The sequence below is a fragment of the Carassius auratus genome, unplaced genomic scaffold, assembly GCF_003368295.1.
Source record: "Carassius auratus strain Wakin unplaced genomic scaffold, ASM336829v1 scaf_tig00217031, whole genome shotgun sequence".
Taxonomy (NCBI): Eukaryota; Metazoa; Chordata; class Actinopteri; order Cypriniformes; family Cyprinidae; genus Carassius; species Carassius auratus.
This window is the reverse complement of record NW_020528863.1, coordinates 287,783-303,842: the sequence shown is the minus strand read 5'-3', so window position 1 is coordinate 303,842 and position 16,060 is coordinate 287,783. Positions and strand designations below refer to the sequence as shown.

The 16,060-nt window shown below is 38.6% G+C and overlaps 1 protein-coding gene across 2 annotated transcripts; it reads right to left on the bottom strand.

Annotated features, from left to right (window-relative positions):
• Window positions 1–121: 121 nt before the first annotated feature.
• On the bottom strand, window positions 122–11,111 carry LOC113099795 (adhesion G protein-coupled receptor L1-like). Of its 2 annotated transcripts, XM_026264746.1 has the most exons (4): window positions 9,782–11,111; window positions 3,562–3,695; window positions 2,201–2,414; window positions 122–414 (listed from the first exon to the last, which is right to left on the bottom strand). In XM_026264746.1, the coding sequence occupies exons 2-4, from the start codon at window positions 3,629–3,631 to the stop codon at window positions 360–362; spliced, it is 339 nt and encodes a 112-aa protein (XP_026120531.1). In that variant the 5' UTR covers window positions 3,632–3,695; window positions 9,782–11,111; the 3' UTR covers window positions 122–359. The 2 variants fall into 2 exon arrangements, with proteins under 2 accessions (XP_026120531.1, XP_026120532.1); XM_026264747.1 differs by lacking the exon at window positions 9,782–11,111 and having other exon boundaries at window positions 3,562–3,906.
• Between the last annotated feature and the right edge of the window lie 4,949 nt (window positions 11,112–16,060).

The window sequence follows — 16,060 nt, the reverse complement described above, 5'->3', positions numbered from 1 at the left end:
GAGAAAGAGAATATGAGAGGTTGTGTGTGCATGTCTGTGTGTGTGTGAGTTATGCATGTATGTCTCTGTCATTGTGTGTGTGTGTGTGTGTGTGTGTGTGTTTGTCTGTGTGTTAAGCATGTATGTCTCTGTTAGTCTGTTAGTATGTCTGTGCGTGTGTGTGCGTGTGTGTGTGTGCGTGTTATGCATGTATTTCTCTGTCTAAATATGTGTGTGTGCATGTGTGTGGTATGCATGTATCTCTGAGTATGTGTGTGTATGTGTGTGTGTGTGTGTGTGTGTGCGTGTGTATGTGTTACTCACTGTAAGGGACACACTCATACTGGATCTCCAGATATTTGTAAGTACCAGGACAGGGGTCAGGAAAACACATCTGCCCCGGCGACGACCACACACTGGGTCCTGTTATTACACCTGAAACACACACACATACACACACAGTCATCACACACTGGGTCCTGTTATTACACCTGAAACACACACACACATGATTATCAGTCTGGCACTGCTTCAACAGCCACACGGAGGAGAAGAGTCGCCAGAAGACGTCAATAACAGAGTGAGAACGTCTGAGAGACACTTCAGACTGAGATCATGTGAATCATCTCTCATCAGCTCAAACTCAGTGATGGAGACCTGCTCATGCCTCTCTCTCTCTCTCTCTCTCTCTCTCTGGAATGGACAGAGTGAAGCAGCATTGATTGTTCTTCTAGGAAGCAGCAGCAGCTCAAACACTGGGGAGACACGCTGACGCCAAAAACACTCAAAACACACACCATAATCTCATCCACACACACATATCACATACTTACAGCTCCCTTTATATAAAACTAACCATTACAACAGACACATTAGAAACATTACTTACTTTAAAAGAAAAATCGTTTTGTGAAAGGAGAACATCTTTAGATTACTCCAAAGACAGGTTGAATCAGATTTAGCATCACTTTTTGGAGGTAAATCTGTCACAAATTTATATATATAATTAAAATTTTACAAAAAAAAATAAAAAAAAAATAAATTTGTAATTTATGCTATATATAATTTAAATTACAATTGAAATTTAAATAAATTAAATAAAAAGCAGACGCTTTTATCCAACATGACTTACAGTGCATTCAGCCTATCAATTCTTTACCAATCATGTGTTCCCGGGGAATCGAACCCCCAACCTTATCTGTATCTCTGACATCACTAACAGGTAAAGTAAAATATAATGAAGTATATACTATAATATTTATTAAACTGCTCTTTTATAGACTTAATTTCTCTAGCAAATAATGAGCTGTGGACACTGATGACTTGCCTTAACTGAAGTTAACTAAAATACGTGACATTTTGTTTACAAGCTGTTTTAATGACGTCTTTCCGCAATTGAAACACAGATTGTGCGTTTACATAAGGCATGATTTTTTCATTCATGTTAATTTTGTGTTAAAACTAGTAGTAAAGATGAAGGAATAATCCATGCATTTTAATATACTGCAATATCTCACGCCACATCAAAGATCTCTAAAACATCAGGTTTTGTTTGAATTTCATAAAATATTTAATGATTTGTTCGGTACGCATGTGTACTGAAACAGAAAGTCCAATTAAACTGTTACACCCCTAATATACCAGTAAAAAAAAAAAAAATTGTAAAAAACTAAAATAAATATTACTAACCGAATTACTAACTGACAAAACAAACTAGCGATACGTTTAAGGCCAAATTCATAATATATTCATATCGTCATAAATCTCTAGATGGTTCTTTACGTGAACTGGCGTTATTCTCAGCATTAGATGACATGGCGCAAGCTGATTGGTTCATGTTGCATAAGCAGTTAATTAGCATGCTGCTTTACATTTAAATGGCTAGTTAACATTCACTTGAGCAGACTGCAGTGCACTTTCAGAGTTCCTCTGAAACCCTCCACCTTCCCCAGCTCCACCTGTACAGATTGTATTTGCTATTTGTGCAGCAGCAGTATGTCTTAATCAGCATATCTATTGGCAGAAGCAAGTTCCTGTACTTGATGCAGAAGCAGAAGCAGCAATAATCTACAACTACAGCAATAACCAACAGATCTATTCCGCCAAGACCAAGTACATTAACATTGTCATATAAATTACCATGCTAACATCTCTCAAGAGTTTTCATGACAGAACTGTGCTTCTGAAGAGATGAGAGTGAGTTGTGTGAGTTGATGTGTACCTGTGTGACATGATCTTGAACGCGTCTGGCTGGTAGCACTGCACGTTCTCCATCTGGAAGGGGTCCGCGTCGCAGATCTTGTCGTCAGTGCGGCCGTAGTTGGCCGTCTCAATCATGATGACATCACTTCCTGGGCAGCGCAGCTCGATGGGGTACCCCTCACACGCCAGCTCTCTCCTCATCAGACCGAAGGGCATCGCCGCTCGACTCAGAGCTGATGATCACAGACACACAGCATCACATCACTTCCTCAAGATCATGTGATTATCTGTCCGTCTGTCTATCTATCTATCTATCTATCTGTCTATCTATCTATCTATCTATCTGTCTGTCTGTCCGTCCGTCCGTCCGTCCGTCCGTCCGTCCGTCCGTCCGTCCATCCATCCATCCATCCATCCATCCATCCATCCATCCATCCATCCATCCATCCATCCATCCATCCATCCATCCATCCATCCATCCATCCATCTATCTATCTATCTATCTATCTATCTATCTATCTATCTATCCTTCTGTCTATCTATCTATCTATCCATCTGTCTATCTGTCTATCTATCTGTCTGTCTGTCTGTCTGTCTGTCTGTCTATCTATCTATCTGTCTGTCTGTCTGTCTGTCTGTCTGTCTGTCTATCTATCTATCTATCTATCTATCCTTCTGTCTATCTATCTATCTATCCATCTGTCTATCTGTCTATCTGTCTGTCCGTCCGTCCGTCCGTCCGTCCGTCCGTCTATCTATCTGTCTGTCTGTCTGTCTGTCTATCTATCTATCTATCTATCCTTCTGTCTATCTATCTATCTATCCATCTGTCTATCTGTCTGTCTGTCTGTCTGTCTGTCCGTCCGTCCGTCCGTCCGTCCGTCCGTCCGTCTGTCTATCTGTCTGTCTGTCTGTCTATCTATCTATCTATCTATCTATCTATCTATCTATCTATCTATCTATCTATCTCTCTGTCTGTCTGTCTGTCTATCTGTCTATCTATCTATCTATCTATCTATCTATCTATCTATCTATCTATCTATCTATCTATCCTTCTGTCTATCTATCTATCTATCCATCTGTCTATCTATCTATCTATCTATCTATCTATCTATCTATCTATCTATCTATCTGTCAATCTATCTATCTATCTATCTATCTATCTATCTATCTATCTATCTATCTATCTATCTATCTATCTATCTATCTATCTATCTGTCTATCTATGGTGGTATTCACTCTATAAAATAGTGATATGATATTGAAGGATTTTCAAGTAGTCGCTGAATAAAACACATCAATGGTTGTTTCAGCCAATAGGATTGCTCCTGGGTCTGAGGGGCGGAGACTAGTCCAGGTGTTTTAGGGTGCAGCACTCACCTTGTTCAGAGGGAGCGATGTTGCTAAGCAGCACAGGACACATCCACAGTAACCAGAGTGACAGCGCCATGGTAAGGACAGAGGAACGGACGAGATGAAAGGGGCGGGACAGTCTCCTGTAACGTCAGCTGAACCTGCAGAGAGACAGAGAGACGGAGGGCCGAGCCCATTACAGCTCTGAAGATCACATGAGACAGAGGACAGCACAGCTTCAGCACCATGCTCACAACAGAAATCAGTTTCTCACAGCCAGACTCAAATACTCAACACTAAAACTGTCTAAAATAAAATGACTTTAATTAGAATCAGCATGTTTTGTGTTACTTTACATGTATTTATTGTTGACAAATATAGCTCATCAAAATATCTTATTTTATGTAGTTCATCATTAACGCTCACACAAGAGGATAATGTGTTTTAATTGCAGTGAAGAAGGTCAGTGCTCACACTAATAAGATCGCTGTTTATTGACGAATCTATTGATCATCAGGCTCCAATACTGTCATAGCGGGAGCTGCGAATGATCACACATCTACTGAGCAGCTTGATAGTCAACTGAAATACAGTTACACTGTCAATATCTAGAAAATATAATGCTGAGATAACAAAAAAATATAGTTTATAGTATCCATGGATCTTGTTTATTTGCTGCCAGCTGAACCAAACACAACGTTTAAGTATCTTTCTAGTTCAAAGGGAATCAAAGCAGGCCATCCAAGATCAGGATGAGTTCTGACGGCACCCATTCACTGCAGAGCATCCATTAATGAGACACTGATTCAGTGCTGCAAACAAACTCATCCTGATCTTATATATAACATAATAATTAAATAAGTATGTAAGCTGAGCTAGAGCCCAGTCTGGTATCTGATCAGTGTGTGACTGATAAACTGTGCGCTGGAAAACTCATTCTTTAAGGATCAGTAGCTCAGGATCCCTTCAGACAGACTCGCACACACTGATTGGTGGACGGCCGTCTCTCGCCGCACAGTCGTCATGGTAACGCTGCTATGCGGCGCTGGCGGAGGAGACTCGCATCTCTCACACATTGGTGTTTCTCTCTCTGTTCAGGATGGCTGTTCCTGCTATGATCAATGTCTCATTTCTTTTTCACAGTTAGCAGTGCTGTGAAACCCCCGCGGGCTCCGTCTCTACTGATGCTGCTTCAAAAATACTCCCCGTCCCAGGAGACACAATCGGATGATTTATCAGGAGCATTTCTCCAGGCGCTCGACTCTCAACACGAGCAGAGCTGGAATCCAGTCTCAGGCTTCAGCGCGGCCTACAGCAGAAACACACTCCAGTCTCCAGTCTCACGATACATGCTGGATCGTGATTGGCCCATCACTGTGACCGTACACAGCTGGAGTTAATATACACTCGATCACTGGATTTCATTCATCACTGCACTAGTTTCATGTCTCTTGTATCGCTCTCTTTCTTCTCACATAATGAAATCATTTACACTCACATCAATATTACATGTCCATTTGTATTTAGATTAGACTTCAGATTAGACTCCTGATCAATGACTGTTTATTCTCAAGTTATATTTTATGTTGATAACTTATATAATTTATAAATGTAGATAATTTATATATTTTATATATATATTTATGATTTATAATTAATGTTTATACAATTTTTAGGAGTAATCAATGTTTACACATTGGAAAACAATTGAAATTTATACATTTAAATCTTTCCAAAATTAACATAAATTATATATCTTAAATTAGTGTAAAATGGACCAACATTAACAAGGTTTTTTTGTCCAAGAAAAAAAAAAAAAAAATTGTATGGTGTAAGCAGTAACTCTGCAGTCATTCATAATCACTGGATCAATATATTAAATATAATATCTAGAATAACCCACACACACGTTTACTCATCTATCTAAATGAAGACACTATATATATTTACATAGTTTTATACACAGCTAGTTCTAAATACTATAAGCTAACCTAAACAAACACTAACAGAAAAAACTTTCTGCATGTTATTTTAAACTGTTACTACAAATAAGGGCATTCGAGGTCAGATTTAGCTCACATCTGCTACAAATCTGTCCCTTAGATACAAACACACACGTTTGTATTGACTGATTCTAACCAAATGAAGAGGACACACATTTAGATCCCCACCACCTTATGGAAATCAGAAACAGGATACGGACTAAATAAAGGTGAAACCACACACACACACACACACACACACACACACACCTGCAGGACTGATCAGTCCAGACACGAGAGTCACACTTCAGACGCCCTCGAACACAGAGTTAGCGTCTGTCACAGAATGAACTGAAGCGGTCAAACACGGACGGACAGCTGAAGATCAACCTGTCATCAGACTGTGTGCTGAAGCACATATAATACCCAGCCATCTTCACATGCTCCAACAGGTGCACTGACAAAAACATTGACTTCAGAATGGTTTTCACTCAGAAACTGATAGTTAATAATTACAAAGACATGACAAGAAACACATTTAATGAAACATTACATTTCTGAGGTACGAAGACTGAAATTGTGTTTTCTTGTCAAACTACTCAGTGTGAGGTCACAGGCGTTAATCACATGACATATACATCACTGACACCTGTGACACGTGAAAGTGTGAACGTCTTAATGTCAGACAACTCCATCTGTCTGTTGATCAGAGCTCGTGAGTCACTGTGTCTCCTGCATCTCTCTCCCTCATGATCACACACACACACACACACACACACACACACACACGCACACACACACGCACACACACACACACACATGTTCCCTAATGGCCCAGTCACTTGCGCAAATAACACCTTCTACTTTAGTACTGGAAAAACACTGGAGACTGAAAACCCTTACACACACACACAAAAGAGAAAAACACATTATTAATTATTATGAACAGTAAAATTAGTGGTTGCTAATTTTAAATATATGCTAATATATATCAAATTCAGTATAGTGTTATTTTAGCATCATTGAGGTACTATTGTAGTCAATTTTAGTTAAAGTTTTGTACTTGTTTTTATTTATTTTTTCATTGTTATTGGAAATAACAGAAAAAAATCTATTTTTTATAACAGAAATTTTTATTTAATATTTATTTTATTTCAAGTACTTTTGGTTTTCGCTTTAGTTAACCCTGGTGCAGGTTTATATAATCACACATATGAAATGCATCATGCATTCAACACACTGTATGCACACACTTCATAAAATTAATGCTATCAGAAATTAATTATTGTATGCTGTACATAGAAAAACTCTCCATATCTTCTCTGTTCTTGATCTGTCCTCGAGCAGAATACATTGTGATATGTCATAATTTCCTCCAGGTGTAATTAAATGTCAAAGTTGTGATTAAAGTCCGGCTGTGCTGCACGTTCATGGCTAGCAGAAGTGTCTGTGAGATAAACGTGGACCACATCCAGACAGATATCTCCGTCCTCATCTGTGAGACTGTCGTGATCAAAACCTGTGTTTGTGGAGCGCTGAGAATCAAACACAACGGAGCAGAGCTTCATCTGGAGAGCTTCCGTGTAATAATAAGCCTATTACTAGAGTAATTGCTATAATTCACCCTCGCGCCTCTGTTCTGCATTCTCCCTCCGTGTTAGACACATAAACAGACACACCACTCTCATCAGCGCTGCACACAACACTCACTCACACCAGATTAGAAAACAGAAGAAAACCCCGCTGCAGTCGGTCCGAAAGACACTCACAACCTGATTTACTTCTGTGAAGTGACAACAGCTTATTGGATAGAAATGTTTTCCTTGACTCAAGAATTGATTGATCGGTGATAAGTAAAAGAGACAGATGAAGTCAAATAAAAAGAAAAGATAATATATATTTTGATTTTCTCACATGCACGCTTCAGCAAAAATACATCGCAGTCATCATGTTCATGCTGCCTTTTGCTAATGAAGCAAAAACATATATATAATGTTTTCAAAAATCATTCAATTTAAAAGATTTTATGTGCATTTATATCTGAAAATGCATTATATTAAGGCTATGCAATATTATGAAGTTCAGACACACTCGACTGAATTTATGTGTCTCATAATTGTAAAATCCTTCGTACTAAAGATTTTTGCTTAAAAATGTATTAAAAGCAGTTATGTAGACAGAACTAAACTCTGCCTAAATTAGTATTTTACATTAACATAACTTTAAATTGACAATCTGGAGCAGATGCATAAAGTGTTCAACACTCATAATAGATTTTATATTTTAATACTGATTATTAAAGCAAAATAAGCACAGACAGATGGATCAGGTCCAGCGTCCGGTCAGAGGTAAAGAGTTTATTTTTAATAATGACTGACTGACTCATTTATATCACAGCTACTTAACAAATAAATAAATATACCAACATAAGGTGTCCGCTTAAGACGACTTAAGACATAGAAAAGCATTAAAGCATAGAGAAAAAATGACCTAGAAAAAAAATTACTTAATAATTACATAATTAATAAGTACATAAATATTCTCTTATTTCAACTCTTCACTGTTGTAGCTTTCAGGACTAAATTACTTCCAGACTGGTTGAGTGATATTTAAGACATTATAAAAAGACCAAATAATGAGAGCTTTCGAGATCAAACACACACTTGAACCACTGCTGGGTTCTGCTCCTCAAACAACATCAAAAAACTGCAGAAATAACCACTGTTCTCAAACAGGTTTCCCCAGCACTAATGCTCTGAATGTGCAGCAGAAAACGGGAAATCTCACTGAAAAAAATCAGTTTACAGATGGCTTCTGATTCTGCACACTACACTGGGGCAAGAGAGAGTATTTTTAACAACAGGGACACCAAAACTGCTGATACAGCAAAGCTAGAAGGATTCACAAATAATACCGGTTTATCTAACGCTATAAATACAAGCAGAAGTGTGTAAGATAAAGGAATGACCACCAGCTCAGGGGTCAAATGGTCTGAGCCTCTGTATTTATCTATTTATGACTAAACGTCTGAGTTTATTCTACTGCAGCATGATCCTCTTCATCACAGGCTGAATCTGTAGATGTGATCCCAATAAGCCAACAACAGAAATGACATTCGAGATTATTTCCTGCTCTTCATCCACTTGCTTTGACTAGTAACCAGTGTATTTGCATGTCTTTGCATTCGAGTCTTTGCTCGCTCAACCATCCGTGAGTCTTCACAAGATCATTACGTGCCTCTTTATAAACACACACGCTCTTCTCCGTATATCCGCCTGTAAAACACAGTAACACATGCACATACACTCAACTACGCATCCGAGGACAAAAGAGGACTTGAATTGCTTTTATATGGTCTAAAATCAAACCTACATCACAAGCGATGATGTCCGGGGTTTTGTCAGACACATTTATCCTCAAAATGTAAGTCAGTAACTCCAAACCCTCTCTAAAGAGGACATACAGTACCATAGACCTACTAATAGACAGAATCCCACAAACCCTAAAAGAACACAGTCACCAGGTTTAGAATAAAACATGAACATTATTGTTTTATTTATGAATCATTTTCCCAATGAGGACAGTTGTTCCAGTTTTAGCTCACTTAAAGCTCATCCGAATGCACTAGTTGGAGCTCATGCATCGCTCAGGAGAAAGATACGGCAGGAGTGTGTGGGAGATGGAGGAGATGTTGGGTGGGGAGGGAGGGATGGAGAGATGGAGGTCTGTCAGAATGCACCAGCAGTCAGTGGCGCCAGCACATTTACACACCACTCACGCGCCGCAGCGCTCGGCTCGCCTTTGGCCTGTAACTCAATTTACACCCAATGAAAAATGACCACAACGTGTGTGTGTGTGTACGTATGATATATAGGTCTGTGGATGCAGAATGTGCGCTTATGAGTGTGTGCATACAATGATATGCACAATAGCGTGTATATACTATATGTGTTTGTGTCCTCAGATCTAAGCCAGAGATAACATTGATTTTGGTTTGCATTTGGTTCTTAATTGTAATTAGAAATATATAAATATAGGCCGTGTACATTCAGAATAATTGGGCCATTTGGTCATCTCAAGTGTCCCAGTTTACCTTAACTCGCCCTAATCTGTAAATTCAAAAATATTAGTGGAAAAATGATAGAAATGTGCTCATTTAGCTAAGTGAATGTGTATAATGAAATAATGTGTGTAGATGTTGAGTATCGACCGTGTGTTTAGGGCTGATCTGAACACACACCGTTCCTTCATTCATTCGTTCTTACCTTCTGTATCCACCCTACATCCTCTCCTCTCCCTCCTCTCTCTCCTCTCCTCCCCGATTCACTCGCTTCTCCTCTTCTCCTCCCGTGTCGCCAGAATGCATCAAGATTAAAATTTAATCAGCTGCCATCTTCTCCAGACGATAAAAGGGCCAAAAACATGATATTCAGTAATCCACCCTATGGAGCGTCTTCACGCAGGAGGAATAATAAACACGGACAATGATACAATCCAATGTGAACGCAGTCTCCTGACCCTGTCGATAAGACAAATCAACATGCAACACTAAGAGCATCCATGAGCGAAGAGGAGAAGCGTTTTGGTTTATTAGTCATTATGAGCACAAGGGGAGATCTTCGACTGCACGTCGCGCGCTCCGACTAATAATCGCGCGGTTTTAGAGGCATTTACGCGATGAACTGTTGATCGTCAAGGGTATTGCAATGAGACGATGAGCTGAGGGTGGTCCTCTTCTGCTGATATTCATCGAAAACTAAACACTTAAATAGCTAGAATATTAATAATAAGGAACAGGTTATTAATATAATATATAGCTATATGAATATTGTATGTCTAAAAAAAAAATCCCGTCTGGCGCCGCTCCCCGTCCACGACCGTACAAATGGCGATCCTTGTCTGACAGACAGGCGATTTTCATTCAAACACAGAAATAGTCATATTAACAAAAATGATAGATCGAGTTCATGCAGAATTAAATCCGTCCTGGCACCGCTCCCCGTGCACGAGATGTAAAACGCGTTAAATCCGTGATAAATGCCACCTATCATCAGCAGCACCCGCGACGTTTAGCGCAGAAGCCCGTCGCCGATGTCCGTGACTAAACCCACGGCCGGTGAATAGATCACAGATATAGCTACACGACGATTGAAACACTGTTTGGCATCTACGAATAAAAAGCTGCGTTTACATCTATATTCACCATGTGCACGACAGAAGAGGAAGAAATGTCCACGTCAAAACAGGTTTAATGTGAACGCGAGCGCGCGCGACCGCGGCCAGATGTTGTGATGATGCTAGAGGACAGATGCAGGAGATCCAGCAGAGAGCAACAGATCGATGGAAGAAGCGGCTGTCACGGATTCTGCTGCTGCATACAATAGAGACATACGACGACACCGCTGCCTCGGGAGAACAGCACAGGCCTCGCTGCTTCCACTAAACCATTCACACAAAACAAACCATTTACTCGGTTCCTGACGGGAGAGAAACGCTGTTCCCGTTTGTGCTGTGCGGGATGCGGCAAGCGCGAGCGCGAGAACCTTAACGCGACGCTTTCAGAGAGAGAACATGAACGCCCTGCTTCAGTCCCCCAAGCTCTCTCTCTCTCTCTCTCTCTCTCTCTCTCTCTCTCTCTCGCTCTCTCTCTCTCTCTCTCTCGCTCTCTCTCTCTCTCTCAGTCTCTTTCTGCATGCTTTTCTGTGTAATATATGTAGGCTATAGGCCTATGTGTGTGTGTGTGTGTGTGTGTGTGTGTGTGTTTTGATATTTACCTCTTACTTTCATCACATCATGTTTCATATGTCATCATTAATCAAAATTGTTTGGGGCAAAATCTCTTGGAATTTCAAAATTAAAAAATAAAATAAAATAAATAAAATATAACCAAATTTTCTTCTGACATTTGATTATTGTAGTTAAACTCTTTATTTTAGATTTACTCGTTCATTCGGGTGCTTATGTTGCTAACAAGGATACCACGTAATCTACTAGAGTCAATACTAGAGTAAAACAATAAAATCAATGTAACAATATATTATCAGTCAGGTAAATATGTATTCTGCCAAATACATATCCAATTCAAACATATCAAATCATATCAATACAAAACATCAAATTCTCAAAGCCTGCTCTCCATTACAGTAAGCAAAATATCTCTTATCTCTTAGGATCTGTATTATCTTTAATTCTACTTTTGGAAGATTGAGACATTGTACATTGTACCAGTCACCCTGAGACTATTCAAATAATACCAAGCATGACTGTAAATATCACTTGCATTCATGTAGAACATGATATTATTGACCTTTCTGAGTGAACCTAGTGAAGGGAGGATGAGTGAGGAAGAGGATGAGGAAGAACTGATAACATGAGAGAGGTGTCTCCTCTCTCGAAGATGCTTGTTCATGTTTGTATTGTCTGTTTCTCAGGAGATCAAAGTATCTGAGGTTCTTTCATCCTTACAATAGTTTTAAAAAGGCGATTTATACCTTTAGAATTTTTTTTTTTCATGGATTTCATTGACCAAGATTTAAAGTGTAGCCTATTTCTAGGACAAGAGTAAAAACAATAAAGTCTAAAGGCTACGTAAAAGACACCTGAAAAGTAGCAAAAACAAACGTAAAGGCAAGAAAACTCTAAGAAGTGCATATGTCTATCAGCGTCTTCAGATGTGTATCAACGACCTCAGTAATCCATCGTTTATCATTTGCATAAGAAGGGCTCATGCAAACCTCTCTAAAATTCCTCCAGGGCCTCAGTGGTCGACTGGATGATTGTGTTTTTGCATGTTGATAAACATTTGCATATGACTTTGTCCACTTAAATAGAATATGTGTATCAATATAGACCGACCACAGAGCCAACAGGCAAATGAAATCAAAACTCACCTCAGCGTTTGTGATGTCATTTCCCTTTCAGATAACTTCAGGTCTACCACAGGCACATGCAGGTTTGACACAAGACAAACAGAAGAAACAACATCACAAACATAAGTGAAAGATCAAACAGACCAATCCCCCCATGCTCCCTAGTATAGCGTTACACATTAGTAATAGAAACCGAGCATATGAATGCAAATATTAGTTTCATTTTACAGAACTCTAGTCATTCAGTTTGACAATTCTACTTGTAACATAATGTCCTTTCTTATGTGCATGGTTATCCATTTCACACTAAACTGAATAAAACTGTACTGCATCAATTGAATATGTCTGTAAGCAAAGTTTCTGCCATGCTGTAGGCCTGCTTAACTAAAAAAACAAGTTATGATAAAGCTAATATGTTAAAGCAAATATCTTTTTTGGTTGACTGATTTGATCAGTTTGGTCAATATATTGTCATAAAGAGAAATAAGATAGTAAGTTGGCTGATCAGTAGCCCTCCATTAACACCCATTTATTACTTAATTTCCAACTGCTCTCTGGTTTCTGCAGCCTTGCTACACATAAGCACTCATTTTTAGGTAAGCATATACAGTATTACAGGTGTTTATCACTGATGTAATGCCATATATCCATCTCTAGATAGAGCCATTCTCAACCCATTTGGTTTGACTGTTGCTTGATTCAATCACCCTCTAAACATTAGTTGACAAGGATAGCAATTAGCAGTGGTGTAGTCTAGTTTCTTGTAGTGAGAATCCTGTGATTTCTTCTCACCCGTCCCAGCACCACATCAACACCACCACACTCACTAAACAGGGCTCTATGCTTACTGTACTTTCATTTTTAGGAGCACTTGTGCTGCTCATTAAAAAATAAATAAAAATTAGGAGCACCTTCTGAACAATATCAGAAATTAGCCTTCCCGTTTACAAAGTAATATTGGACTCCGTAAAAGTGATTTGCAGGGGCGTTTTTATTCAAAGTTATCTTTTATGTCATATTCAAAAGTGCATTTTCATAAGCTTTTTTTTGTTCAAAATTTCTAATTAAAACAATGGAATAAGAAAAATAAGTTACTGATTAAATAAAATCAGTATTAACAAAGTTAATTTGCACTACAGAGATGGCACAGAACACAAAAGTGGCTTGTAGGTATTTAATGATTCTCAGAGGTTGCATGAGTGCAATTAATTTGAGAATTAATTAATGTTGAGAATAATGTTCAAATATCACATTTTGAGTATAGAAATATACAATGATTTAAATAACTGAAATAGTACTTTAAAAATAAAAAATAAAACTTCCATTAGGTGGCAGCAAGTTACTGATTTCGTCACTGAATCATTTACTCAATTGATTTGTTCGAACAGCTGATTCATTCAGGAACGAAGGATGTTACTCTTTTTATTAATGGATAATTGAATTGACTCATTGAAAGGTTTCATTTTTACATTCAGAATACAGTTAAACAGCAACTTTGTGAATTTATGATGAGTCAGTTTGATATCATAGAACAGACCCTTCAGTCATTTGGCTGCTTTTATGAAGGGCTTTCATGTATATATGATTATCACTATTAACTGATTCATGACTTCTTCTTCCAGCTGTAACATTACATTAAAATCTGTGATTTAGTGTGACTTTTTCGAGTAATTTAATCATGTCTGAAGTTTGTGTTTCTAAGTTTCTGTAGAAATTATATCTACTATATATCTTTATATATCAGAAATAGTAGTATGCTATTCTAAATTCAGCCAGTGACTTGGTTTCAGAACTATTGTTTCATTCACTTTCTGTGGTGTTTTCTCAATATTTGAAAGGATTCTGAGCTATGGACTAATCCAAACAACTTTGAGATGAATCACAATAGAAGACTGTACTTTCAGGCATTGAACTACTCATTCTATGAAGCACTGGTTATAAAAACAATAATAATACAAATTACTTTAATCTATTGAATATATTGCAACCTATTCACATAATTGTGTAATTTATGTAATTGAGCTTAACAAAAATTCCACTTGGATTTCAGTTGTCAAAAAGGTGTACGACTAATAAAATGTAAAATACAATTAATAGAGGCACCGTTGTAGTTCATTGAAAGCAAAGTCAAATGTTCATGTACACACATGAAGCAGCTTGAGAAGTGACACAGAATTGATAGATTGATGTGTGTGAAAATAATTGTTAATTGTTTTTGTGATTTAATCTGACATAAGATATTTTGGAGACATAATGAACCCCAAATCAAGCACATAGGGGTTCAGTGAATGTGGTGTTGAATGTGTGTGAGTGTGTGTGTGTGTCAGAGACGTTGTAGAAGGACAGAACACCAACAGACACATCCACATACACTCTTACTCTCTTAGACGAAGTTACAGAGATGTCAGTGCTGTCATTGTGCTCTCAACAGTGAATCCTTTAGCAGAGCAGTACAGACTCCAGGATTTGCCCCTGTATCCAAACCAACTGTCATTACCTCCTTTCCTGTTAATTCCTCTATGTTTCACTGATATTTCAACAAAGCCACTCCATTCAGCCTCCCAGTAACAACGTCCAGTCAGACTCTCAACACACAGAACCGGCTCATGTTGCTCAAAGTCTTGTCCAGGAATAGGTAACATTGATCCTGGAGTGCAGTGGTCCTGCAGAGTTCAGCTTCAACCCTAATCTAACACAACAGAACAAGCTCACCAATGTCCACAGGATTACTAAAGCTACAGTTCTTGGAGTTAAACTCTGCAGGACAGATGTTCTTCATGACAGATGTTGCCTATCTCTTATCTAGTCAGTACTATTGCCAAACATACTTGAGTATCTGCAGCTGATAGTTTGGATCCTCCAGTTTGTGTTTGAGTAGCTGGACTCCTGATGGTCCTGGGTGATTGTAGCTCAGATCCAGCTCTCTCAGATGTGACGGGTTTGAACTCAGAGCTGAAGACAAATAACCACAGCCTTCCTCTGTCACCATACAGCCAGACAACCTATAAAAGAACAGGCTCAATTAAACTTGCAAGCAGCGATGAACGGGCCCTCACACCTGGGCTCACCACCAGCGAGTGGCTTTAGTAAAAAGGTGGACGATGAGAAATAGGCATTTAAACTCATAACTATAAGTAGAATATATCAATGTTTATTCCATATATGTGTCAATCTTCCTGTTGCCAGCAGGTGGTGCTTTCATTATAATGAAATAGTGGCCTTCAGATGTGTTCAGGACAGGACTCTCATCGAACATGTGAAGTTTGGGGAAGATTGAACATTTTTTATATATATATTGAGTTACAACAACTTCTCTTGCTGTGGCGAGACATCAAATTTTGTCATGGCGCCATGGACACGCCCTTTAACAAAAACTCAATATCTCCACAATTTAACATTACACATGCCTTTAGATTAGACTGACCACAAAAAATACATTAATGTCAAAAAATGTCTAGGAGTAGTTTGTCGCAGGGTAAAACATGTCACTTCCTGTTGCCAGCAGGTGGCGCTATGACTATAACTGAATATGGGCATGTAGATCTTTTAAGGGCAGAAGTCTTATCTAACATGTGAAGTTTGGGGCAGATTGGACATTGTATGTCTGAGTTACAGCAACTTCCTTTTTCATGGCGAAACATCGAAATTTGTCAGGCCGCCATGGACACGCCCTTT

Bases quoted from the DNA above. Each gene is read 5' to 3' on its own strand.
- LOC113099795 (XM_026264746.1), bottom strand. From the start codon at position 3,631: ATGGCGCTGTCACTCTGGTTACTGTGGATGTGTCCTGTGCTGCTTAGC. The intron at 2,415-3,561 runs GTGAGTGCTGCA...TGTGATCATCAG, and splicing joins CATCGCTCCCTCTGAACAAG to CTCTGAGTCGAGCGGCGATG. The intron at 415-2,200 runs GTACACATCAAC...TGTGTGTTTCAG, and splicing joins TTCAAGATCATGTCACACAG to GTGTAATAACAGGACCCAGT.